General features: G+C 37.5%; 1 protein-coding gene across 1 annotated transcript in view; it reads right to left on the bottom strand.

Annotated features, from left to right (window-relative positions):
* LOC120862187 (transmembrane protease serine 11E-like) overlaps positions 1-21982 on the bottom strand; it is a 52306-nt gene extending 30324 nt beyond the window's left edge. Inside the window, exons 1-2 of the mRNA XM_040238305.1 lie at positions 21894-21982; positions 2613-2729 (exon numbers count right to left, since the gene is read on the bottom strand). Of these exons, the coding sequence (XP_040094239.1) occupies positions 2613-2729; positions 21894-21903 (127 nt within the window). The 5' untranslated portion in view covers positions 21904-21982. The remainder of the gene's footprint in view (positions 1-2612; positions 2730-21893) is intronic.
* Between the last annotated feature and the right edge of the window lie 5320 nt (positions 21983-27302).

Here is a 27302-nt window from a genome sequence, read left to right on the forward strand (position 1 = left end):
CTCTACCAGATCATTCTGGTCATCCTGAGGATTTGTTGGGGTAGAAAGGGAAGCCACTGGTCAGATTTGGACAAGACCTAGGGAAAGAGTAGTGATTTGTAAAGGGGATGGATGGTGCTGAACGGTCAAGCTCTCCTGAGCATTTGCTACCTAAGTGAGGGTCTAGGGAGGATTTTCCTTCCTCCTTTCCTGGCCCTGAATGGCCTGTGTGACCTGAAATGCAAACAGATCACAATATACGCAATTTCAAGTATGATTTGTAATATATTGAAATAGTGACCAATAGTTTCCTTCAGTCTAAAGCTGGGTCCAAGACTCTGCATTTCTAACAAGCCCCTACGTTCTGCTGATGTTGCTGGTACCAAATCATACATTGAATAGTAAGGTTCTAAAAAAGAGGTGAACATACTCTTCTATATCCTTAGACTTGTTTTTTTTTAATTATTAGATTGAATTGTTTGAAATTGCCATTTATATAAGTTAAAAATGGTCAAATATCAGCAATTTCATATGATACAACTAAATTAACAAATTACTACAATCAATATTTTAATTTGCCTGATAGAGTCAAATAGGTTGCTAGGTGTCAAAGCACATTTCCAGTTGACAGAATTATATGGCATGTGTAGTTGATGAAAAATACCAGAGAGTGTTAACAGAAAAGTAAGAAAAATGAACATGAGTTGGCTAATAATATTCTAACAGGAAATTAGTCATTGTAGGTGATTCTATAACCCACAGTGATGTTCATAGGAGACATACCGCTGTTGTTCAAGTTACTGAAGAGATAGAAACATAGTCCCAAAGGCCACCAGACACAAACTAAATACACAGTTCTACGTTGCCTGGGTTTTATGCCAAAATGATGTTTTTCCAAGCCTGATCATCTCCATCTTTATCTTTCTGTTTCTACAATAGATTTGTTTGGCTCACTTTGGTTCTTTAGGCATGCCAGCTCCTAAACGCTCATGTGCTTTATCTACTCTGTTCTTATGTTACATCTGTAAACAGAAGATAGGGGACAAATATGACAGCAACACATATCATAACAATCACTGTTTATTCAGGTGTATTGCATGGGCAATGGAAGTTGTGTGTTCCATATTACTCAGGTGATCATCCCAACAATAGGATATATAGGAACAGGGTACTGAAGAAATATTACCAGGTTTTTATTGTATGTATATGAGTAAAATTTGTAAGCTTTATAATACATGACTTGGAAAGAGGCAAAGAAGTACTAAGGAAAATTTTCTCTCACTGAAGTAATGAGATCCCTAACATTACTAGGACTTCCTTGTTAAGTCAGACAAGCCTAAATATGCTCCAAGAAAATATCATAGGTATGATTCACTCATTTTCATCATTCAGCATTCAAGAAACATTAATTATCTAACATGTGCCAGGAGCTTGCTAAGTTCTAGAAATACAAAAGTGCATAAACATAGTCTTAGACATCCATGGAGATGACTAATGATGTTTGCAGCATAATGAGACTTAGTATATTCAGAACAGAGCTGTAGAATTATAAAATTATTTTAGCTATTCTTTTTATATTAAAAACATGTTTCAGAGAAATTATCAAAATGCAGATACTACAAATTCAAAGACCTGCATGTAGGCAAATTCTATCCCCTCTTCAAAAAAATCTTTAAATACTTTTTCTTTAAATTTCCCAGAAATAATCCACCTTGTTTAGGAAATAAAGATTGGATTTGTGTCTGTTAGCAGAAGATAACCAATTTACAGATCACCATCTTTCTTCACAGGAAAGCAACTTCTGCAAATTCCCAATTAAATTAGAATCATGTGATTAGATTCTTTGGTTACAGGGTCTTAAATATCAACACATTATCTAGTTACTAAGGGAGATATTAAACTAATAGGTCAAAATGGAGTCAACTAATTAAAACCTGAGACAGTAAGAAGGAAACTTCAGAAGGGTTGTTATGCCCTGGAAAAACAGTTCTGAAGTACCCTGGGGACTTTTCTAATAACAGACCAGTGTTCATGGTTCATCTAGCAGGGAGGTACCTGATTACCACAGAGTGAACCTCTTTATAATTAACCTTCTCAGCATATCCTGTCTTCTTTAATCACTTGCAATATATCCCAAGATGATTTTAAAATAACAACAATAGACATTTATTCAACATATACTGCTATAAGCATTTTTCCAACTTACTAGTACAGAATAGAGCCTGCCAGTTTATAATCTCTGATTGTATAGTTTATTGAACTGTCAGGATTTCAATGAGTTGGTGTTATTTCAAATCAAGATGATTTAAAATCCTATGACCTCAAACCTTTTCAAACATTGGACTCTACCTTTCCTACGATTTTCCCATAATTAAGACTTGATTATTGCTTGTCAGTGAATATGAAAACTAGCATGATATTCCCAGCAGGAAGCATTGCTACATCAAAGATAGAAGAATCTTCTTTGGCTTATGCAGATTAAATGAGTCACAAAGCAGGTAAAGATCCTTTTGAACTATCCATGCGAACAAATTATGGTAATGAATGAATAAGCCTGAGACAAATCAAAACAGAAACGTAGATCAGGAAATATTTGAGGTAAATCACATGATGCCAGGGCAACCCATACTTACTGTATCTTGCATAATGAACGATGAGTCCAATGCACACTGCCAGGACAAGTAAGGAAATAAAGCTGATGAGGCCAATAACCCAGGGCTCCAGACAAGCCCTCTTCCTGGCCCTCACCACAGATGACCTGAGAAAGAAAACAAACGGATGGATTACATTATAATGTACACCACACTCACTCCTTAGGTGAAACAGATATTCCTGGGGAATTAATTTAGGACACTCAGAAGGAAGAGTACTGTTTTGGTTTAAAACATACCACAATCCCAGGCTGCTGAAGCCATTCCTGTCTCTGGTTGCCTGACATTAGGCCCGTAATTTGATTTCTCTGTGCCTCAGTTTCCTTGCTCAAAAAATGAAGATGATAATGATAGCACCAGTCTCAGAGGATTAACATTAAGGATTAAATGAATTACTGTAGGTAAAGTGCCTACAACAGTGTCTAGCATGTAGCAAGTGCAATGTAAGAGTTCGCTATGATTTACTGAGCCGGTCACATGCAAGATACTTTCAGGCACTGTACAAGCTATGAAAATGTTTAAAGCCTATTTCCATCATAGAATTTTAAATGGCCTATGATACATGTTAGGGCTTCCCTGATGGCTCAGTGAGTAAAAAATCTGCCAGCAATGCAAAAGACACAGGAGATGCAGGTTCAAGCCCTAGGTCTGGAAGAGCTCCTGGAGAAGGAAATGGAAACCCACTCCAGTATTCTTGCCTGGAAAAGAATTCCTCCCATGGACAGAGGAGCCTGGTGGGCTACTGGCCAAAGGGCTGCAAAGAGTTGAATTCAACTGAGTGACTAAACACATAGACCACCAGGGAACTCCCTAAATCCTAAACTTTGGGGCTTCATAGGTGGCACTAGTGATAAAGAACCTGCTTGCCAATATAGGAGACATTCAATCTCTGGGTCAGGAAGATCCCATAGAGTCAAACACGACTGAAATCACTTAGCATGCACATGATATATGTTATAGCTTGAACCATACCAGGTTCCAGGCAAAGCTCCTAATTCTGTTCTCATAATAGTTTTCTGAAACAGACTTCGAGGATACACATAGCCAGAGTGTTTGAACTGATGTTTACCTCTAAACTTTAGCAATGCTGCAGGAAATCCCCTCTGCATGCAACTTCCTCAACCTCTCCCATTTGTTCTGCTTTCAAAAATATGTTACTGAAAAATGCTGATCAACCTGCTTTTTGTTTGATTAGTAAAGTTACCATTCCCTTGTGTTACAACAGCTTCTGAACAAACTCAAAAGTTAGAGAAAATGAAAAGTCAGAGTGGGTCAAGTTGTTGAATCATGATGCTGTTATTTTTTATTTCTTGGGGTATTTATCATGCTGGAAGAAACAAGGCATGTGTTCTTGTCTCCACAGAAGCCTGGTACATGAGAACTGGGGGAAAGGAGAGGGTTATCCTGGAAGATGGATTCAGAATAAAGAGAATTCCAAGTCCAACCCTTTCCTTACCAGCTTGGACAAGTTATTTGGGCCCTGAACTAAGTTGCTCCATCTGGCAATAAGTGACAGGCCACCCACCATCTAAAGCATATGGTTGACTGTAGGACCCTGAATGAGATCATGAATGGAATGTGAAAACTTCTTGAAAATTGTGAAGAATTTTACAGTAAATAATCGTTGCTTACAGAAATCAAGGGGACTCCATTTCCTGGTGACTCAGGACTTGTTGTTTAGTCACTAAGCCATATCCAACTCTTTCGTGACCCCATGGACTGTAGCCCGCCAGGCTCCTCTGTCTATGGGATTTCCCAGGCAAGAATACTGGAATGGGTTGCCATGCCCTCCTCCGGGGGTCTTCTGGACCCAGGGATTAAACCCACATCTCCACATTAGCAGGTGGATTCTTTACCACTGGGCCACCAGGGAAGCTTGATACAGGACTAGGAAGTGGTGTAATCACTTTGGTCGCTGGCACATCTTTATCCCATCTTGACTCTGTCTCAATGTCCTGTTCACTGGGAACACTGTCACAGAAGCCAACAGTGTCATCACTACAGACCTCTGCCCCTGCTGAAGTCACTGGGATGTAGTGAAGGCTCCAGGGATCTACGTGGTCTCCTCCTTTGGTTCTGTGATTTCCCCATGGGGCTGTAGCCAAGGAAACTTTATCTTCCTCTCCCCAATCTCTTCCATCTCCAGTTCTCATTTAAGTGGGATTCCAAACACCTGTTCCTAGAATGACGATTACTAAAGTATAAAAACACTTCTCCACTTGTGCATATTTCTTATGTGAAGACATGCTTGAGAAGCTTATGAACTGATTCCTGGCCCTCCATCCCTGAATGCTTGCTATTCACTTGTTGCAGAAGAAAGGAGATGTGTACAGCAGACATTGGCAAAATGTTAGAGGGAATACGCAGAGGGAAGGGCTTCATAACTAATTTCAACACATGCTAGATGAATATAATTTGTAATTGTAGGAAACAATTGGTATAATCATCAAACGAACGTGTAAAATTGTGAAATATAAGACAGAAGTTATATTTATTCTACAATAAGTTTTCATTGAGATAGAAAATTTTAAAACGCAGCCACTAAATTTATGAGGTAGTATTTACCTTTATCAACATACAAAAGACCAATGAACTGTTTTAATGAAAAACTGTTGCAGAATAATATGCATCCTATGTTTGGCTTTTGTAAATGTTAATAATAAAAGTACATGTGTGTGTACATAGAAAAGTATATTAGAAAAACACAAAATTTTTAATAGTAAGAAGTGAAATGACAAAGGTAAGTGAGCAACTTTTAATTTATGTATTTTTTATGATGGATTCTTTTTAAAAGGAAATATCATGGCTTTCAAATTAAATGAGAGAGAAACTAAGGAGGACAGTTATACATGTCTTTTTAAAAAATTGATTAGAGTGTAGTTGCTTTATAATGTTGTTAGTTTCTGCTGTAGAGCAAAGTGAATCAGCTATATGTATACATGTATCCTTTCCCTCTTGAACCTCCCTCCCATCCTCCCCACCCAATCCTCTCTGGGTCATCACAGAGCACTGAACTGAGCTTCCTGTGCTATAAGCAGCTTCCCATTAGCTAACTATTTTACACGTGATAGTGTATATATATATCAATGCTACTCTCTCCATTTGTCCTACCCTTTCCTTCCCCACCCATGTCTACATGTCCATTCTCTACACCTGCGTCTCTATTTATGCCACGCAAATAGATTCAGCTGTACCCCTTTTCTAGATTCCATATATATGCATTAATATACATGTCTTTTCATGGAGTTCCTATCACTAACTTGTTTGAGATACTACCGCGTCTTCTGTTCCTCTCTCTCACCTCTCAAAACTACTTTATTCGGTGGCTTTGAGGGAAATAATAGGGGTAGCATAGAATAAACCAAGAGAATCCATTAAAAACACTCTAAATAAACAATTAAGAGAGTATGTTTTTGATTCTGACCACCAGCTTATTTATTGTACAGTGTGATACCAGAAGATTCAATTCTCTCCCTTATTTTCTACATATGAAAGACAAGGATAAGAACTACAGTCCCTTCCTAACTTGATAAGCTCTTAGAGAGAAAAAATGATAAAATATTTTATTACTTTGAGCTGCCAAGTAGAAAATCATTGTACAAATATTAAGAATTATTATTATCATTATTTTAATTAAATAATAATGGCAATGGCCATAATACTGAGATTTTGTCATTGGAAACATCTCTTCCCTTCCCCATTGCTTTTCAAGCTGATTAACCCTGTTTCTTAATTACTTTTTGGTTTGCTCCCTCTGCAAGTGACTCAGTGTTGAATTGCTCCAAATTAGATGCAGTGGAAATGTGCTAAAAAAAAAAAATAGAGGAATAAATCTATTTTACATATCAACAGATTAAATAACCCCTTCCTGCACATAAACCCTTGTCCAATTATGATTGGGGTCTGTCGAAAATTATCTGAACCTCCTCATGTAAAACTACCTTCAGAGAGACTAGATAAATTCTAATAGCTTCAGTGGTATCAAATTTCTTTCTTTCTAAGATTTTTCTTTTCAACTGAGGACATGTTTAACTAAACAGTGAATGTAACAGGTGAACATAGCAGTTAAAATATGGTTATATATGTGGCAAAAAATATGGTTATATATAGTGGTAAAAAACCCTCCTGCCAATGCAGGAGACTTAAGAGATTCCGGCTCAATCCCTTAGTCAGGAAGAGACACTGGAGGAGGAAATGGCAACCCACTCCAGTGTTCTTGGAGAATCCCAAGGATAGAGGAACCTGGTGGCCTACAGTCCATAGGGTCACACAGAGTTGGACACGACTGAAGAGACTTAGCACAGCACAGCATATTTTTATAAGCCCCACATTGCCAGAAGGCAAGTCCAGAGTTGCATTATCATGATCACTTCTCAATGTGTCATTTTCTAGAATAGTATAAAAAGAAAAGCAGGAGCATTAACAGAAATGTGAGGGGGGAAAGGTATTTATACTATCTCAAATAAACCTCACGGCAAGCATTGGAGAACCGTACAAGGCTCACAGTGCTCCAGAGGAAAGTTTACCAAAACAAATGCCAATGTAAACTACCACCATGGACTGCTTAACAATGGATATTGAACTCGCTCTCCAGTCTCTGTAAGGGTGGTGGTGGTTTAGTCACTAAGCTGTGTCTGACTCTTGCAGCCCCAGGGACTGTAGCCTGCCATGCTCCTCTGTCCATGGGATTTTCCAGGCAAGTGGGTTGCCATTTCCTTCTCCAGGGGATCTTCCTGACCCAGGAATCGAACCTGGATCTCCTGCACTGCAGGCAGATTCTTTACCAACTGAGCTATGAGGGAAGCCCCTTCTGTAAGGGTAAGCAGTGCTAATATTCTTAGCTGGAATGTTTCATCTGCTCAATCCAATTGAGCTGTTTTGAATGAACATGTGCACAATGTCTATAAAGCTGGTGATCTCAATACATTATTAACTACTTAAGCCACAGATAGCAAAGTTTTTGGTGAAGGCCTCATAGTAACTGCAGGCTTCCCTTGTGGTTCAGCTGGTAAAGAATCCTCCAGCAATGTGGGAGACCTGGGTTCGATTCCTGGGTTGGGAAGATCCCCTGGAGAAGGAAAAAGCCACCCACTTCAGTATTCTGACCTGCAGAATTCCATGGACCGTATAGTCCATGGGGTCACAAAGAGTTGACAGGACTGAGCAACTTTCACTTTCATAGTAACTTTAACAGATTTCTGTGAAGGTCCCATAGTAACTGTAGCAGATTTCTAGATTTCTATTGCAACTAGTCAGCTATGCCATTGTAGTTTAAGAGCAGGTACAGCTAATATATACAAAAATGAACACAGCTGTGTTCCATAAAACTTTATTTCTGCACAATGAAATTTGAATTTTGTATAATTTTCACTTATAAATTTTTTTATTCATTTCAACCATTTAAAAGCTATAATTCTTAGCTCAAGCACTGTACAAAAATAGATGGTGGGACAGGTTTGGCTCTTGGGCCACAGATTACTGCTGGCTGTTGTAAGCACCGTCCTATAAGTCAACGTTAATTGTGTTGAGAACTTATAATAATTGCATTTTTTAGTCTCAACTACATGGCAAATCTAATGTAACATGTCTCTAATCCCATTACCACTGAGCTTGTTCTAACAAGTCTCACTAAAACTCATCCTGCGGCTTATCTCCCTAATCTCTAAATCATTGTCTGTTGCGGTAAACTTCTTCTGGAAATGATAGAGCCAATGACTGAAACCACCTGAAATCCAAATTGGCCTCAGTTGGCCTGGCATTCCCCTTCTTCCCCGTGAGCTTTCTGGCTGTTTGTCTTTGCTCCTGCTGCCTCCTATATAGAGTAACTTAGAGTTTGTATTTTGCTTTCATCATAGATTCCTCTGTATACATAAGATTCAGTTCAGAAAAGTCCCCTCCACTTCAGTTTCATTCACCCCTATGGCAACCCACTCCAGTACTCTTGCCTGGAGAATCCCATGGATGGAGGAGCCTGGTAGGCTACAGTCCACGGCGTTGCAAAAAGCGGGACACGACTGAGTGACTTCACTTTCACTTTCAAGTGTCAACATCAGAATATACATCTTGAGTTCCCTTGAGGATAATGTCTGAGCCTTATTTATCTCTATTCTCTGACCACTCTGCTGCTCAAGATACATTCACAGAAGGAATTGAATAGAAGTTGATTACTCCAAATTGAACTGATCGTTTGTCAGTACCACAGTATGGGTTTCAACCTCCAGTCTTTCATAGCACTTCTGGTCTGCCTCAGTCTTACACACAAAACTGGAATATTACACACAGGACAAGAGAAGTCAGTCATTATGAAGACTATTTACTATTTAAGTAAAGCACGATTTTCATAAAACACTTTAATGTAATAATTAAACTTTTGGCTAATATGTTTATTTTACCTGTTTAAAATATATAATTTTCCAACTGTGATTTTATCTATCTACTGTTAAGTATTATTGTAGCACAGAAAAGTGACAAATTAAAATAAGGGGACATTAATTTCAGGAGACATATATTATTTGGGATCATTAAATGTCTGTACATAATTACAGTATCCAAACAAAAGCATAAGGAAAGATACCATGATGAAGTAACAGCATAGTCCCTTATGACGTTCTCATGCTCATGTTCAGTCGTTAAGTGGTGTCCGACTCTTTGTGACCCCATAGCTGCCCCTCTGGCTCAGTGGTAAAGAATCCCCCCGCCAATGCAGGAGACATGGGTTTGATCCCTTGGTCGGGAAGATCCCCTGGAGGAGGAAACAACAATCCACTCCAGTATTCTTGCCTGGAAAATCCCATGGACAAAGGAGCCTGGCAGGCTACAGTCCATGGGGTCACACAGAGTCGAACACAACTGAGCGTGCAACTTATGACATTACCAGTTCCCTAAGTCAGTGCTTCACTTTTAAAATATCAATTGATAAATATTGATTCAGGTTTTCTTTTATATTTAGCTCATTTCTCTACATCATAGAGTGTGCCTGCTTGTTTCATCCACACAAATATTTCAGATACTTTGTCCTTTGTGGAAAACTTGTATCCACAGGTACTGGTGAGATCTTCAATCTTATGAGATTAGAGTCTTACTATAAACTAGAACAACACTATTAAAATATCCAAGGTGGAACTAAAATTTTGAATATATGTTCATGGATCATATGTTTTCATTGCCATGTTTTGTTTTTTTTTTTTTAAGAAATACAAATGCATTACTCCTTATAAAGTTACAAATAACATGTTTGTGTTGTGTCCACTGTTATACGAATATACATATAAATTATCTGATAGTGTCAGCCAGACCCTTGGACTAAATTATGTGTGTATTCCCTACAATAAAAACTATGAGTAGTTCTCAAAGAGAAGTTACAATCATAACAAAGTAGTAATCTAATTTCTAGACAGTTGTTTCCATTTTCTTTTTATAGCACCAAGATAAATGATGGGAAGCTCATTGTTTTTATTATAAATGTTTTTATTTATATTTTATTTTGTTCTAGATTGATTTAAGGTACCCTCCTAAAGATATATGGGTTTCTGTGGTGACTCATACGGTAAAGTATCTGCCTGCAATGCAGGAGACCTGGGCTCAATCCCTAGGTCGGGAAGATCCTCTGGAGAAGGGAATGGCTACCCACTCCAGTAGATATATACTTTACATTTATATAATTATTAAAGTATATATACTATTAAATTACATTTATATATGGCTTTATTTAGAGATTTAGGAAGAAAGTAAAACATAAGTGAAAACACAAAATGAGACTAGTACTAAAACTACTTATCATAATTCCCCATCTGGATACTTCCTTAAGTCGGACCACAAAATTTGAAGCTTTCTAGCAGCGAAGTCAAAAACAAAACAAGGAAAACAAATAAACCCTGTTCATGTACATTCTTCATGGTACCCATAAGATAAAACCTGAACAATTATTTGGCTGCAGTGAAATTCTTTTAGATTCTAATAGAAAGAATACTCTGTAATGTCATGAACAATATTCTCCATAATATTCTTAGCATAGAAACAAAAAATAGTTTTATAATAATCTTAATATGTTCCTCAATACTAGAAAATAGCACCAATTATTATTCAGTGAAAACAATTTTATGTTTGGAGGGGGCAATGTGAAATTATATCAAGCTTTAAGATAATTTTTTATCTAACAACACTTCACTAATTACTGAAATGCCTCTGTGTGGCATTTTCACATTATAAAGAAGCTAAAAGTTATTAAAATCATAGACATAAGAATACAGTATTACTGAATGCAGTAGTAAATTTTTAATAAGCATTGTATTACTTAATACAATAGTAAGTTTTTAGTAAATGTTGGAAAAGACAGAAAACCCTACCACTAACTGTTAACTTAGACAAAACCCGTAGCTTAATGATTCTTGTATTTAACTGACCATAAAACTCAAGTGATAATATCTTTCATCCTGCCTACATTAAAAGGAATTTGTGATTACACATATGGTATCATCAGACTTTTTTGGACACATGTTATTATATAAGCATTAATGGCAATTCAACAGTAGGGAATGTCTCTGATCTCAACTGTGTTATCAACCTGCTCTTTATTAAGTTCCCAGCCAGATATGGTATAGCACAAACTACAAACTGAGACTTAGGTTGGCAATCTGCCTGACCTCTAGAAATTTATAGTCACAGATAGATGGTATACAAAAATATAAAGATTGTTTTAAGTAACTGGATATGGGTCTATATACTTATAAAGTGAGCTATTTTAGTCCTTAATTACAGTAAGATATTTGCTTCATTTTCTTCAAACTCTTTCCAGGTCAACATAGTAAGTCAAAATGACCTGAGTAGGCAATTTTAAAGGCAGCAGTTTCACACAGAAATATTGATGAGACATCATTGCAGCTAGCCATAGGGAATTGTATGCACTTGAAAATGTGGAAGAAAAATAAGCACCAACAGGGAGTGCATGAGTAATTTTGGCAGGAGTATCAGAAGAAAAAAATGATTGAGAAAACTGAGCCAGAGACATTCTTGAAGCTGTTAATGTACAGCACTGACTTTCAGAATTTTTTTGTAGCATTAGATGTCCTCTTACCAAATCTTTCCCATGACTTTGTCTAGATGCCTCTTATAACAGTTCACACGATGTAGCAGAAATAACTCTGAACTGAAAGACCAGTGACATGTGTCTCTGTATTAGACCTTTTATTTAAGAACTAAGTCCTTTCATGTAAGTTTTTTTCAGATGAGAAATCTGAGAGAGCAAATTCAACATCCCAGAAGTTCCAGCAACCTGTAATTCCCGATTTAAATGACGTTGAATATGCTCTCATTTTCTTCATTTGTAGGAAACATGTGGAATTTTAATTGATCTACACATGCTTTAGTTTCCACCAAAGCTAGTGTTCCATGCCTCAAATAATCTAAGAAATGTTCAACAATATTACAATTAAAATTCACAATTTTCTAAGCAATCAACTTTAGCATAATTTTTCATACGTATCATTTTTCTGATGGATGATGCCAGATTATTTGGCATGGTCAAATTACAAGTCTGCAAGTCATTTGAAATAACCTGAGTTTTATATGAGAAAGTCATAAAGTTTCTTGACTACTTACATCCTAAGCCAGTTTTAAAAGTCCCAAACTTATAAAATTGCATTTTGTACAAATCACTGATGGGCCTTAAAATTAGAATGTGCTAGTTGGAACATGTGTTAAGACTCTGTGGTGTCCTCCTCATTGTTGTTTCCCTGGCAAGCACTGTATGCCATATACAAAGAATCCCTTAGAAAATCTAGAAGTTTATGCACATAATAAAACCCATATGAATTAATTTAACAATGAGGAAGAATTGGAAAATGTATGGATTCTGTTAATGTTTATATGATTCTTGCAAAAGTGGGATTTTTGGTTAGTAAATTTCTTGTACCAATTGCTGACCTATAATATAATGGATGTATTGAGTTTTAACTTTTGGATGGAGCATGAATTTGTAAAATTAATCATTGAATTATATACTCACCTTAACTTAGTTATAATTTAATGTATTGTCATTGTATAGTAGCAGTGAAATATGCTCAGATTCATATTAACATAAGATAGAATTAATAGTCCAAATTAACACCATAAAAGTATAAGCAAAGTATCATCTTATCCAAAAGAACTAAATATTTTCAGTCACCAATGTCTGTGGCTTTAATTCACATCTAAATGCTAATGGCTACCAAATCTGTAAATGCAGATCACTTGTCTAAACTTCATACCCATATATCTATCTGCCTACTGTTCACAACAGGACATATCTCTCATCATTCAAATTTAGCATGTCTGTGCTAGAGACTCATAGGTGCCTATTCCAAATATTTTCCTTAGTTGTAGAATCTTTGACTTTTGATTGGACATAGGGCCCCCTGGAAAATAGAAGAGTGTCCCTTATTCATAAATCTCCATATGGATTTAAGTTCTGACCAATGGAGTCTCTATCCCAGTGGGTAGAATCCTAATTTGCTAGTTGGAGTTCAGGCAATCACACTGAACCCTAATTGGGAGGCTGTATATTCATGTCATGGGACAGCACAGCAATGGAAGCCTGGATTCCTAAATACTTGGTGAATCTCCCTATAAGCCATTACTTTCCTAACTCCAGACTTGCCTTACATTAAACTGAAATAAAATGACATTTTATATAAGACACTTTAAGTTTCCAGCAGTCATAGCTGAACTGGAACTAATCCATTATGCAAAACAGATTAGTTGCTACCAAGGTAAATTGTGATTTTTTAATGTAATTATCTTTGTAACAAGAGGACATTCAAGAAATATATTTACTAATTATCTTGAAGTTTTATATATGAGAGATACATAAAGTATTTTACTTAGTATTTCCTGGCCACACAATTTTGAGATATGAGTAATAAGTCTGATGCTAATAGAAAAAGGAAACCAAGATTCCACTTAGTATTCATTGTAACAAGTTCTATGAATTTATGCAAATAACTTCTATTTTCTTGTATATGGATATAGGTCTGGGCTTTGGGGTCAAACAGCTTGGGTTTAGGCCCAGTTCTACTTCTCACTTGCTGCAAGCAAGTTAACCCTCTCTAGGTCCACATTTCCCCTCCTATAGAGATAATGATAGATCCTAACTGTATGGTTCTTTTAAGGGTTAATGAAATAACACATATAGAGCAATTGGCATCATGACAAGTAAACAGCATATGGGCAACAAATGTTGGCTTTGTCATTATTCCTACTTCATAATGAAGAATTAAGTTGCTTTCAAAGCAGGTTGAAAAATCGCTCAATTCTCTCATGTGCCTGAGGGGATACAGAGATGATAGAGCAGATAAGGCCTCCAAGTCTCAGTCCCACTTCACCCATAGCAACACTGCTCCATACAGCAGGGGTTTGCGTGAATCTTGTGTGTAAACAGATGGGGAAACAATGGAAACAGTGAGAGACTTTACTTTCCTGGGCTCCAAAATCACCGCAGATAGTGACTGCAGCCATGAAATTAAAAGGCGCTTGCTCCTTGGAGGAAAAACTATGACAAACCTAGACAGCATATTAAAAAGCAGAGACATTACTTTGCTAACAAAGGTCCATCTAGTCAAAGCTATGGTTTTTTCAGCAGTCATGTATGGATGTGAGAGTTGGGCCATAAAGAAAGCTAAGCACTAAAGAATTGATGCTTTTGAACTATGATGTTGGAGAAGACCCTTGAGAGTCCCATGGATTGCAAGGAGATCCAACCAGTCCATCCTAAAGGAAATCAGTCCTGAATATTCATTGGAAGGACTGATGCTGAAGCTGAAACTCCAATACTTTGGCCATTTGATGTGAAAAACTGACAAATTGGAAAAGACCCTGATGCTGGAAAAGACTGAAGGCAGGAGGAGAAGGGGATGACAGAGGATGAGTTGATTGGACAGCATCACAAACTCGATAGACATTATTTGAGCAAGCTCTGAGGGTTGGTGATGGACAAGGAAGCCTGGCGTGCTGCAGTCCATGGGGTTGCAAAGATGTGGACATGACTGAGCAACTGAACTGAATTGACCTGTGTGTAAAAAGGATTCAACTGGTAAAGAAAATGTGTAAAAGTACTCATCTTTGGAGCTGTCTAGCTCTAAAAATCTGTAAAGCAAGCCAATGATCAGCCATGAAATATACAGTTTAGTGCAAAGCTTTAGAACTCTGCTTAAGAAGCCCAAATCTAGCTTTGCTGTTGGATCCAGTAATATATATCCAAGTGCTTAATTATGACTTGAATGTATTTTAAGTTTTGAAAGATTGCTTTGAAATATTTTATATGTATCATTTATTATCTTTGCTATTTTCTGGACTAGGGAAGTGGAGACACTAAGGTTAAGCTAATTATTTAAAGAGCAAGGAAATTTATCTCTGCTTAACCAAGAGAGTGGGCTTCCCTGGTAGCTCAGATGGTAGAGAATCCACCTGCAGTGCAGGTTCGATCCCGGGGTTGGGTTTGATCCCTAGGTTGGAAAGATCCCTTGGAGGAGGGCATGGCAACCCACTCCAGTATTCTTACCTGGAGAATCCCATGGATAGAGGAGCCTGACGGGCTACAGTCCATGAGCAACTGAGCACACAGTACAACCAAAAAAGCACTTGAGATTCTAGGAATCATGATGTGATGGTGGCAGCAGGGAGTATTAGAGAGTTCAAGCCCAGAGTTCGAGGTGTATGTTCAAACTCTGGTTCTACCAATAACTTAGAGATTTGGAAGGGTCAGTCTTCCTAATCTTTGGTTTTCCTATCTGTAAAATCATGATCATATTAAAATTGTCTGCCTCACAGTTGTTGATAGGTGTCAAGAATATATGTTGAAGTTTTGTGTAAAGAACATATGTGCATATATAATATATCCATATATATGTATATCCATATATATCCTACTATATATACAGATATATATCTTCTGAATTTTACTATGACCTGATAGGCTTTTAATGTACAATAATCAATTTTTTAAAGTCCATATATTTCTATACAAATTCAAATGGCAATAATAACAACAGCAACAATAATATCTCCTGGGTCAGGTAGACACCTGTGTTAGTTTAACTCTTCTACTTGGTAACACTGGACTCAGTACACAGGTGAACTGGGAGGACAGATTCCATCTTTAGTATGGACTGACTCACTCATTCATGTGATCACATGTGAATTACCTAATCTTTGACCGTGGTATCCCTTAATTTATAGAACACAGAGAGAAAGGCTTTCTGTCCACTAGCCTCAGAGGTCTACTTAGAAGACTATCCATTGAATGATAACATTGTTCCTTGAAAATATAATTCTATATCTTTTGACACATAAGACAGTTAAATCAGCATAGCAGTAGCACTACTGAGGTAGATAGAGGAGGCATTGTGGGGATGGTATAGCACTGTGATTAAGAACCTATGTTTGCAATCAGATAGACTGGAGTTTGCAATCAGATATTTTAGATTCCAAAGTATCATAGAGTCACCATTAAATTGTATCTTGCAATCTTTCATCTGAAGATGTCAAATGATATCTTTTTTGAAGCTGCAGAAGCAGATACAGAAGGATTTAGCACTCTTTAAAGTTTAGCTATAAGTCAGTGCAGAACAAAGTAATAATTGCCATCATTTGTTTCACTTGTGCTGTGCGCTACCTACAGTTCTAAAATATCATGTGCATTTAATCTTTATTAAAAAAACAATGGTTATATTATTATACCTGTTTTCTAGATGAGGAAACTGAGGCTTAGTCAAGTAACAATATTTGCCCAGAGGTGATAAATGGCAGAATTGGTAATTAACTCAGGTCTCTGTGTGTGTGTGTGTGTGAGTGTGTTAGTGGCTCAGTCATGTCCAACTCTGTGCAACCCCATGGACTGTAGCCTGCTATACTCATCTGTCCATGAGAATCTCCAGGCAAGAATACCAGAGTGGGTTGCCATTCCCTTGTCCAGGGGATCTTCCCAACCCAGGGATCGAACCTGAGTATCCCGTATTGCAGGCTGATTCTTTACCATCTGAGCCACCAGGGAAGCCCTAACCTCGGTCTATCTGATTGCAAACATAGGTTCTTAATCACAGTGCTATACCATCCCCACAATGCCTCCTCTATCTACCTCAGTAGTGCTACTGCTATGCTGATTTAACTGTCTCATGTGTCAAAAGATATAAAAGTTATATTTTCAAGGAACAATGTTATCATTCAATGGATAGTCTTCTAAGTAGACCTCTGAGGCTGGTAGACAGGAAGCATTTCTCTCTATTTTGTTGTTGACAAATATCATAAGCTTATTTCTATCATCTTGGGGTTATTATTCTAAAAATCTCAGAAATTGCTCAATCATGCAGGCCATGTATGTACATAGGAGAAGGCTGGGCTTGCAGGTTCTGGCATGACATGGTACCTCTGCAGCCCACTTTTCTTTCTCAACCTCTTAAAATTTTCTTATTCTCTAACCCACTCATTTCAAAACCTTCAAATTATGCTTGAAACCGTGAGACCATTCTTCAAATTCTCATCCACCATCTTCAATGAGAGTATGTCAAAGGGGTGCGCTTTGAAAAGTACTTAGCAGAATTCCTCTAAACTCTAATCCTGAGAAAGTCGTGAAATGCAGACAGAACGCCCATTTCAGCACTAACAGTCTTAGAAGACCTGCTCCACAACTGCCTCGTGTCCCCATCCTCAAGGATGAAAGCATCAGGCATACTTGTAAATCTCAGTGCTGACAAGAAAGCTGTGATGTTGTTTTATTTTTTGAATGTTTCTATTTATTCCCATATTATATTGAAACAAGGATATTTTGGAGGAAAGCAGACAAAAATGAATAATAACAGAGGTTCACTAGACAGTTACAGTTATTACAGACTAATGAATTTCTTCCATGAAATGGTGCACTAAGGAAAACTTGATTTTTACACTATAGCAAATGCTGCAATCTTTTTTAGAAAGCAATTATATAATTGAATGCTGATCACTTTTGAGATGGTACAGTAAAGTTAGTTCACATCATCTTGTTTAAATACAATTTAAGAAAATTAAGTAAGGACAGTCTATGAATTATTCAAAACATTTATAAAGATCAATCAGTGAAAATAAAACTATACCACCCTCCTTCCTCCTTTGGTATATATGTCCATTCTTTAATATTAACTGGTATTGACTTGTCTCTTTGCCTATACATTATATAAACAGGTATTCCTACACATGCATCCACATTTTCTCCATGTGTGTATATGCATATGTGTGTGTTTTCCATTTCTCTTTTAGGAAGAAAATTTTTCCAAAGACTCTTCTTTTAGCTTCCTACACACAATAGACAGTATTATAGTAAAAATAATAGACTACAGAGCCAGAAAGGTCAAGGTCAGTTTCTCGATCCAACACTCACTAACCCTGAGCTGCAATTATTTCATCTTTTAAAGGAGAGATCATCATAACAGCTTCTCAAAAGATTGTCAGAATTAAATCAGATAGCATTTTACAAAAGGTGTAATACATAATATAGGTGCTCAACAAATCAGTTTCTTCCACAAAGAACTTAGTACAGAATGAGAACTCATTAAAAGTTGTTACATGGACCAGGATTGATCTCAGCTGAAAGAGAAGTGACACAGAGCATTAAACACTTGGAGCACCATCATAAAGCATCTCTGGACCTACACCTCACCCTTCGTTATCACTATCTGTTGACTAATTTCAGGGCAGAAAGGAAGATGTTGCTAGATTAAATTTACATTGAGATTTTTCCCTGTAAGCAAACACATTTTTAAGCCAAGTAAAAACACTCTCTCTGTCAGACACAAACTACCCAAATTATGTCTGTATCCACCCTCAGTTTCCCATACATTCTGAAATTATCTTCTCTTCCTTAATCATCACTATGTTGTGTAAATGACTACTCTTCTCCCTTGGAGGAAAAGGTGACCAGGAAGAGAACACCTTCCGTTAAGATATAGTTATACCGATTTAAAGAAAACAAAGGGCCACCTTTTTAACAGCTGACCTATTTCATTTCTACTTTAAGTTCTTTCTGTCTTAAAAGTTCCTTTCTTTTTATGGCTTTATACTGTATCAGTTCTTTACAGTAAATCAGAATTACTCTGTGTAACTTTAAAAAATACAATTCCCATACCTCAACCAGAGATTCATGGGAATTCTTGAATGAGAACTGAACTTTTTTTAATAAGTACCCAGTGAATTTAATGGAGGGGATCCATGGGTTATAAGTTGAGAGATAATGCTTATCCTACTGAGTAAAAATTAAGTTGTCCATTTTGTTTCATTGGAATAGTACTCAGTTTACCTTCATCTGTCTAAACATGTGAAATATTAATGTCTATAAATTCTGTCTGCTGTCAGTGGTTGCTGGTTGTCAGTGCTTGCTGGTGAATACAGTTGGCAGACATATCCATCAAGATTATTATATTATTATATATTATATTATTATTTAATAAATATATTCTTCTTTTCCAAAATCTCTTCCCTGTAAGCTTACACCTGAAAAAGTTTTCTTTAACCTTCTGTTTTTTTTTTTTTATAAAAGTAATGTGTTGATTTCTTCATGTTCAAAGAACAGTATAAAATCAGAATTTGGAGAAAACAATAGTATTTGAAGAATAATATTTACCTGATCTGAATTTCTTCTAACTTTTAAATTCTAAAATTCAGTTCAGTTCAGTTCAGTCGCTCAGTCATGTCCGACTCTTTGCGACCCCATGAACCACAGCATGCCAGGCCTCCCTGTCCATCACCAACTCCTGAAGTTTACCCAGACTCATGTCCATTGAGTTAGTGATGCCATCCAACCATCTCATCCTCTGTCATCCCCTTCTCCTACCTTCAATCTTACCCAACATCGGGGTGTTTTCAAATGAGTCAGCTCTTCGCATCAGGTGGCCAAAGTATTGGAGTTTCAGCTTCAACATCAGTTCTACCAACGAACACCCAGGACTGATCTCCTCTAGGATGGACTGGTTGGATCTCTTTGCAGTACAGGGGACTCTCAAGGGTCTCCTCCAACACCATGGTTCAAAAGCATCAATTTTTCAGCACTCAGCTTTTTTTATAGTCCAACTCTCACATCTATACATGACTACTGGAAAAACCATAGCCTTGACTAGACGGACCTTTGTTGACAAATAGTGGTTTTCATTTAGAACAGGTAAAGTAATGAAGGAGCTATGTAGCTGAAGTAGTGAAGAAGTAGTGAAGAAGCACATCAGAAATATGTTTAAAGAAAAAGTAGCAGAGTTCAATGTTGTATGCCACCGTGGATGGGAGTAAGGTTTGGGGAAATTGGATACATGTATATTTATGGCTAAGTCCCTTCACTGGTCACCTCAAACTATCACAACATTGCTAATCGGTCACACCCCGATACAATATGTTTTTGGTGTTAAAATAAGAGGGGGAAAAAAAAGAAGCATGTCATTTGATAAATTTTTCCACCTGTTTCTGATTTGCCTTCCCAGTTATGAACCGGTGGCCTTAAAAAGAAATTGCCTATAGAGAATGGAAATCCTTGGGAATAGTCAATCTAAATGAAGAAAGGAAAAGCTTCAGGAGCGCTGATTTCTTGATCTGAGTGCTTTTGACACAAGTGTGTTCAGCTTATGAGAATTCACTGAGTTGTAAAAATATTTAATGCATACTTTACTATATATACATTATATTTCAGTAAAAAATAAAAAACTATAACAATCACTGTTAAAAAATGAAATTTCTTATATATTTCAATATACCTCTTTCTTCAAAGCATTCTAGTTGGTACATTTATTCCAGCAATTGTGCATAATAAGTTTAATCCCTTTTGACTCTACCCATTCTCTGAACATCACCTAGGCTGACTCAAACATAATTATGCTTCACTTTCTATACAATTTTTGGATCAGGAAGTTTTTGTTTGTTTTCTGTTGATACATATCTTTCATCTATGATGAAGCAGAACTGAAAATATTTTTTGCTTCAAATTAGAGATTATACTCAGAAAAATTCATTCCAATATCCCCACATTATAACTCCCCTACACAAAATCCAGACTCAGATCAATGTAGCCTGAAATAAAATTTAGAATCTTGAGTTTGATTGGATTATATATTTAAATAAAAGCCATTTTCTATAGTAATATTGTAAAAAGTAAGGCAGACAAAAGGGTAGATACAAAACCATCATGGATTATAGAGAAGTACTCGAAAAAGGCAGGAAGCCTTGAAAAGTCTGATTAAATTTGTGATATCTCTAGCTCTGAGTTGACTCATGAACAAACATAGAGGGTATTAAATTTCTCATAACTTTGTAGGACTCTCTATCAATTACAGAGCCTGCATGTTCTTCATTTTTAAGATCCCATTAGGAGTTTTATACTTTTCAAACTATTTTCTTCCCAAAGCAGAAATTTTAAAAAAATAACATGCTAAGATTTTAATCAGAGAAAATAAAATTTTAATATGAGGATAAAATTTTCAGAGTCCAAACTAGTACACTGTAAACTTGTTACTATTTAGTTTCTAACTTTTAAAGAAAACAGCCTCAAAATAATTATAATTTCTCTATTAGAGAAGTTGTGTCTAGGTACATCATTGGGTTTATTTTGAAAATCCAACTATAATAATTTCATCCCATTGTCTTCTTAAATTTTTCTTGTTCTTTTAAAACATATATAGTTTTTAACATTTATACTATTTACTTACAGAAAGAAGCATAAGTTTAATCTTTAAGGTTGGTTTCAGTTTTTTTCTCATGTATAATTTTAATTAAGTATATAATATAGTATAATGCACTATAATATATAACATTGTTGTTGTTGTTTAGTCACGGACTGTAGCCCACCAGGAGGGGATCTCCCAGGCAAGAACACTGGAGTGAGCTGTTGTTTCCTTCTCCGTAATATAGAACATGACTTGGGACAAATAGAACTCAAGGTAAAAACACATTCTATTTTCCTCAAAACAAACTAAAAGACAGTTGTCAAACACCATGTATCTTTATCTTTTGTTGAACTGTTTTGAAAGTGTATAGAAAAACATTTTGGAATGAGACAGAAGAGGACAGGGAACACTAGTATATAAAGAAGAGAAATATATTTAAATCTATATAAATCTATTTAAATCTATATAAAGAAGAGAAATCTATTTCTTGACAAAATTTCAGTTTAAATATCAAAAGTATTTTTCCATATTAAGCCAATAATGAATTAGAGATCTACACATTCCTTGATGTGGTTCATGCCATTTTAAACAAGTTAACTTTAGACACAGGAAAAGAGAACTCACCGATACATTGCTGACCAGCAGGGAAGATTCCTGTGGAGACCAAGGTCTGCAATCAAGTGTGTGTATCCAGACTCTATCAGCAACTTTGAGGGCTGGATTAAGGAGAAGAGGGAAGTCACTGATGATCTAAATAGAACCAGTCTGACGAGTCTTGGCTAGTTGATGGAGACTGTGTTACTAGTAAGACAAAGTCAAATTTTATAGGGAGCAAGAAAACATAAATGATACTGGTACTTTCTAGGAGTGGGAACTTAAAAGCTATTGTCTTCAGATTATGATAATTTAAAAGTGTTACTATAAACCATATAAACTAGATTTTTTCAATAAAGGCAGATATTTAAATCTAGGAAAATAAAAGTCTTTCTCAACCTCAGTTCAGTTCAGTCTCCCAGTCGTGTCCGACTCTTTGCGACCCCATGAATTGCAGCACGCCAGGCCTCCCTGTCCATCACCATCTCCCGGAGTTCACTCAGACTCACGTCCATCGAGTCAGTGATGCCATCCAGCCATCTCATCCTCGGTTGTCCCCCTCTCCTCCTGCCCCCAATCCCTCCCAGCATCAGAGTCTTTTCCAATGAGTCAACTCTTCACATGAGGTGGCCAAAGTACTGGAGTTTCAGCTTTAGCATCATTCCTTCCAAAGAAATCCCAGGGCTGACCTCCTTCAGAATGGACTGGTTGGATCTCCTTGTAGTCCAAGGGAGTCTCAAGAGTCTTCTCCAACACCACAGTTCAAAAGCATCAATTCTTCAGCACTCAGCCTTCTTCACAGTTCAACTCTCACATCCATACATGACCATGGGAGAAAACATAGTCTTGACTAGACGAACCTTAGTCAGCAAAGTAATGTCTCTGCTTTTGAATATGCTATCTAGGTTGGTCATAACTTTTCTTCCAAGGAGTAAGCGTCTTTTAATTTCATGGCTGCAATCACCATCTGCAGTGATTTTGGAGCCCAAAAAAATAAAGTCTGACACTGTTTCCACTGTTTCCTTATCTATTTCCCATGAAGTGATGGGACCGGATGCCATTCTTCGTTTTCTGAATGTTGAGCCTTAAGTCAACTTTTTCACTCTCCTCTTTCACTTTCATCAAGAGGTTTTTTAGCTCCTCTTCACTTTCTGCCATAAGGGTGGTGTCATCTGCATATCTGAGGTTATTGATATTTCTCCCGGCAATCTTGATTCCAGCTTGTGTTTCTTCCAGTCCATTTTCAATAAGAAACTTTGGTTTAATTAAGTTAAATTGGTCAAAATCACTGTTAATACCTCTTTATAGTACTAACACCTATTTCTTTAAAGAATATTTTTGTTTATTAATAAAAGGCACTATGAGGAAATATATATAAAAGAAGACATTATTTTTGTTGCTTATAAGGGTGATTGTTTTTTTTTTTTTTAAATTGGAGGATAATTGCTTTACAATGTTGTGTTGGATTCTGCTGTACAACAGGGAAGGAACATAGATGCAGACATAGAGAACAAACTTGTGGACACAGCCCGGGACGGAGAGGTTGGGACAAACTGAGAAAGTAGCATTGACACACACACACACACACACACACACACACACACACACACATATACACCATCATGTGTAAAATAGATAACTGCTGCTGCTGCTGCTAAGTCGCTTCAGTTGTGTCCGACTCTGTGCAACCCCATAGACGGCAGTCCACCAGGTTCCCCCGTCCCTGGCATTCTCCAGGCAAGAAAACTGGAGTGGGTTGCCATTTCCTTCTCCAATGCATGAAAGTGAAAAGTGAAAGTGAAGTTGCTCAGTCGTGTCTGACTCTTCACGACCCTGTGGGAAGCTATTATATAACACCTTTTTTTTTTTTAACTAATCTGACATGCTTTCCACTCTACCATGCATATAATAAAAGATTCACTTTGGTATTTATTGAAAATACAGTAAAGATTAGAAAAGCATTAATATCTCAAAATTATGTGCCATCATTCTCCTAGAAAATTCATATAGTTTGCATATATTAACCCTTAGTTAGGACAGTGGTGTTTCCTATGGTGGAGACAGGCATATCCGCCAACACAGTCATTATTATCTTATTTCTGAGAATATAATAATATAATTTTTAAAATGTGTACTGACACATGTATATGCAAACGTCTGTGTATTAGTGTCAGGTAAAATTTTTAAACTGCCTCCTCTAATTCCTGTAAACTAGGTGTTTCTCCTTTATGTTCTCATAGTATCATAACACTTATCATAAAGTATTAGAAATTTTTGTTTATTTTATCTCAACCCCACTAAACTGTAAATTCTTAACAGACAGTAACTTTATTCCTAAGACATATGGGCTCTCAAAAATATGCATGGAAAGAGAGGGAAGGACGGAGAAAGGAGGTATGTGGAACCAATCCTAAAAATCACTGTAAAGAAGGCAAATAAGTATGGTTGAATACTTCTCCTCAGCCATTTAACCAATGGCTCATCTGAACAGCTGTAAAAGTTGGGATCCACAGTGAAGTGTGGGATTAGGCTGCCAAGAACTGGAATCATTCTCTAATGGTAACTCAAGAAACCTCTTCACTGGGGCATTCTGTACTTGGGATTGGAGAGAGCAATACCTCAGCTTTTTTAATTCTAACTAAGAGATAACACTGAAGAAAAACATGCATATCTACTCGAAGTTATTCAATATATAGTATCATGTCTCTGTCTGCTGCTGCTGCTAAGTCACTTCATTCGTGTCCGACTCTGTGCGACCCCGTAGACGGCAGCCCACCAGGCTCCCCCGTCCCTGGGATTCTCCAGGTAAGAACACTGGAGTGGATTCCCATTTCCTTCTCCAACGCATGAAAGTAAAAAGTGAAAGTGAAGTCACTCAGTCATGTTCGACTCTTTGCGACCCCATGGACTGCAGCCCACCAGGCTCCTCCATCCATGGGATTTTCCAGGCAAGAGTACTGGAGTGGGGTGCCATCCCCTTCTCCTCATGCCTCTGTCTACTCACTTGAAATTACAACTCAGCCAGAAACAAAGAGGAAACAATGATGAAGTAAAAATTTCCAGGTTATGAGATTAATCTTTTCTTGTCTTATAGCCCTTAAGAAATGAAATCTTCATTAATTAAATGTTAATACTAGCTTCACATACTATGTTCTACTTCACATTAAAATTTTATTAAAATTTCAATTATACTCTTGTTCAAAGGAACACATTCTCGCCAGAGTGACTTTGGGCTAAGACTTGTTAGACTCATTTTAACAGGACCTCATGACTTTTTTTCTCTATGAAAATCTACATTCCAAACTCAAAGAAATTCTTTATATGGTCCTATATTCTTATATACTTAGGTTTCCTGTGCTGTCCTGTCCTGTGCTGTACTCAGTCATACAACTCTTTGCGACCTCATTGACTGTAGCCTGCCAGGCTCCTCTGTCCATGGAGTTTTTCAGGCAAGACTATGAGAGTGGGTTGCCATTTCCTACTCCAGGGATCTTCCTAACCCAGGGATCAAACCTGAGTCTCTTAAATCTCTTGCATTGGCAGATGGATTCTTATCCATTGAGCCATTTGTGAAGCCCATATTTAGGTTTATGTATTTCTAAAAATGGAAATAGTGACAGACCTTATTTGGGGGGGGGGCTGCACAAGCTGGAATCAAGATTGCCGGGAGAAATATCAATAACCTCAAATATGCAGATGACACCACCCTTATGGCAGAAAGTGAAGAGGAGCTAAAAAGCCTCTTGATGAAAGTGAAAGAGGAGAGTGAAAAAGTTGGCTTACAGCTCAACATTCAGAAAATGAAGATCATGGCATCCAGTCCCATCACTTCATGGGAAATAGATGGGGAAACAGTGGAAACAGTGTCAGACTTTATTTTTCTGGGCTCCAAAATCACTGCAGATGGTGATTGCAGCCATGAAATTAAAAGACACTTACTCCTTGGAAGAAAAATTATGACCAACCTAGATAGTATATTGAAAAGCAGAGACATTACTTTGCCGACTAAGGTTCGTCTAGTCAAGGCTATGGTTTTTCCTGTGGTCATGTATGGATGTGAGAGTTGAACTGTGAAGAAGGCTGAGCGTGGAAGAATTGATGCTTTTGAACTGTGGTGTTGGAGAGGACTCTTGAGAGTCCCTTGGACTGCAAGGAGATCCAACCAGTCCATTCTGAAGGAGATCAGCCCTGGGATTTCTTTGGAAGGAATGATGCTAAAGCTGAAACTCCAGTACTTTGGCCACCTCATGTGAAGAGCTGACTCATTGGAAAAGACTCTGATCCTGGGAGGGACTGGGGGCAGGAGGAGAAGGGGACGACAGAGTATGAGATGGCTGGATGGCATCACAGACTCAATGGACGTGAGTCTGAGTGAACTCTGGGAGATGGTGATGGACAGGGAGGCCTGGCGTGCTGCGATTCATGGGGTCGCAAAGAGTCAGACACGACTGAGCGACTGAACTGAACTGAACTGAACTGAAAATCACTGCAGATGGTGACTGCAGCCATGAAATTAAAAGAACATTTTCTCCTTGGAAGAAAAGTTATGACCAACCTAGACAGCATATTAGAAACCAGGAACATTACTTTGCCAATAAAGGTCCGTCTAGTCAAAGCTATGTTTTTCCCAGTAGTCATGTATGGACATGAAAGTTGGACCATAAACAAAGCTGAGCACTGAAGAATTGATGCTTTTGAACTGTGGTGTTGGAGAAGACTCTTGAGAGTCCCTTAAACTGTAAGGGGATCCAACCAGTCCATCCCAAAGGATATCAGTTCTGAATATTCATTGGAAGGACTGATGCTGAAGCTGAAACTCCAATAATTTGACCACCTGATGCGAAGAACTGACTCATTGGAAAAGACCCTGATGCTGGGAAAGATTGAAGGCCGGAAGAGAAGGGGATGACAGAGGATGAGATGGTTGGATGGCATCACCGACTCGACGGACAGGAGTTTGAGCAAGCTCTTGGAGTCGGTGATGGACAGGGAAGCCTGGTATGCTGCTTCCAAGGGGTCACAAAGAGCGGACATGACTGAGTGACTGAACGGAACTGAATCCTTTGCCTATCATGTGAAGAAAATGTATTCAGAGTTACCTCCATGTGTCTGAGTTAGGAGGGACTGTCTTTCCTGTGTCCTGTGCAACACAGAAGCTGAGTTGGGAGGAATATATTTGTGGATTTAGGTGTCTTGGAAACCCACAGTGATGTGTCACATTGTTGTTCCAAAAGTTATATCCAACTCTTTTTGACCCTATCAACCGCAACGTGCCAGGCTTCTCTGTCCTTCCCTGCCTTCCAGAGTTTGCTCAGACTCATGTGCATTGAGTCAGGGATGCTATCTAACCATCTCATCCTCTGCTGCACTCTCCTCCTTTTGTCTTCAATCTTTCCCAGCATCAAAGTCTTTTCTAATGAGTCAGCTCTTCCCATCA

Source organism: Oryx dammah, unplaced genomic scaffold (assembly GCF_014754425.2).
Source record: "Oryx dammah isolate SB20612 unplaced genomic scaffold, SCBI_Odam_1.1 HiC_scaffold_3, whole genome shotgun sequence".
NCBI classification, from domain to species: Eukaryota; Metazoa; Chordata; class Mammalia; order Artiodactyla; family Bovidae; genus Oryx; species Oryx dammah.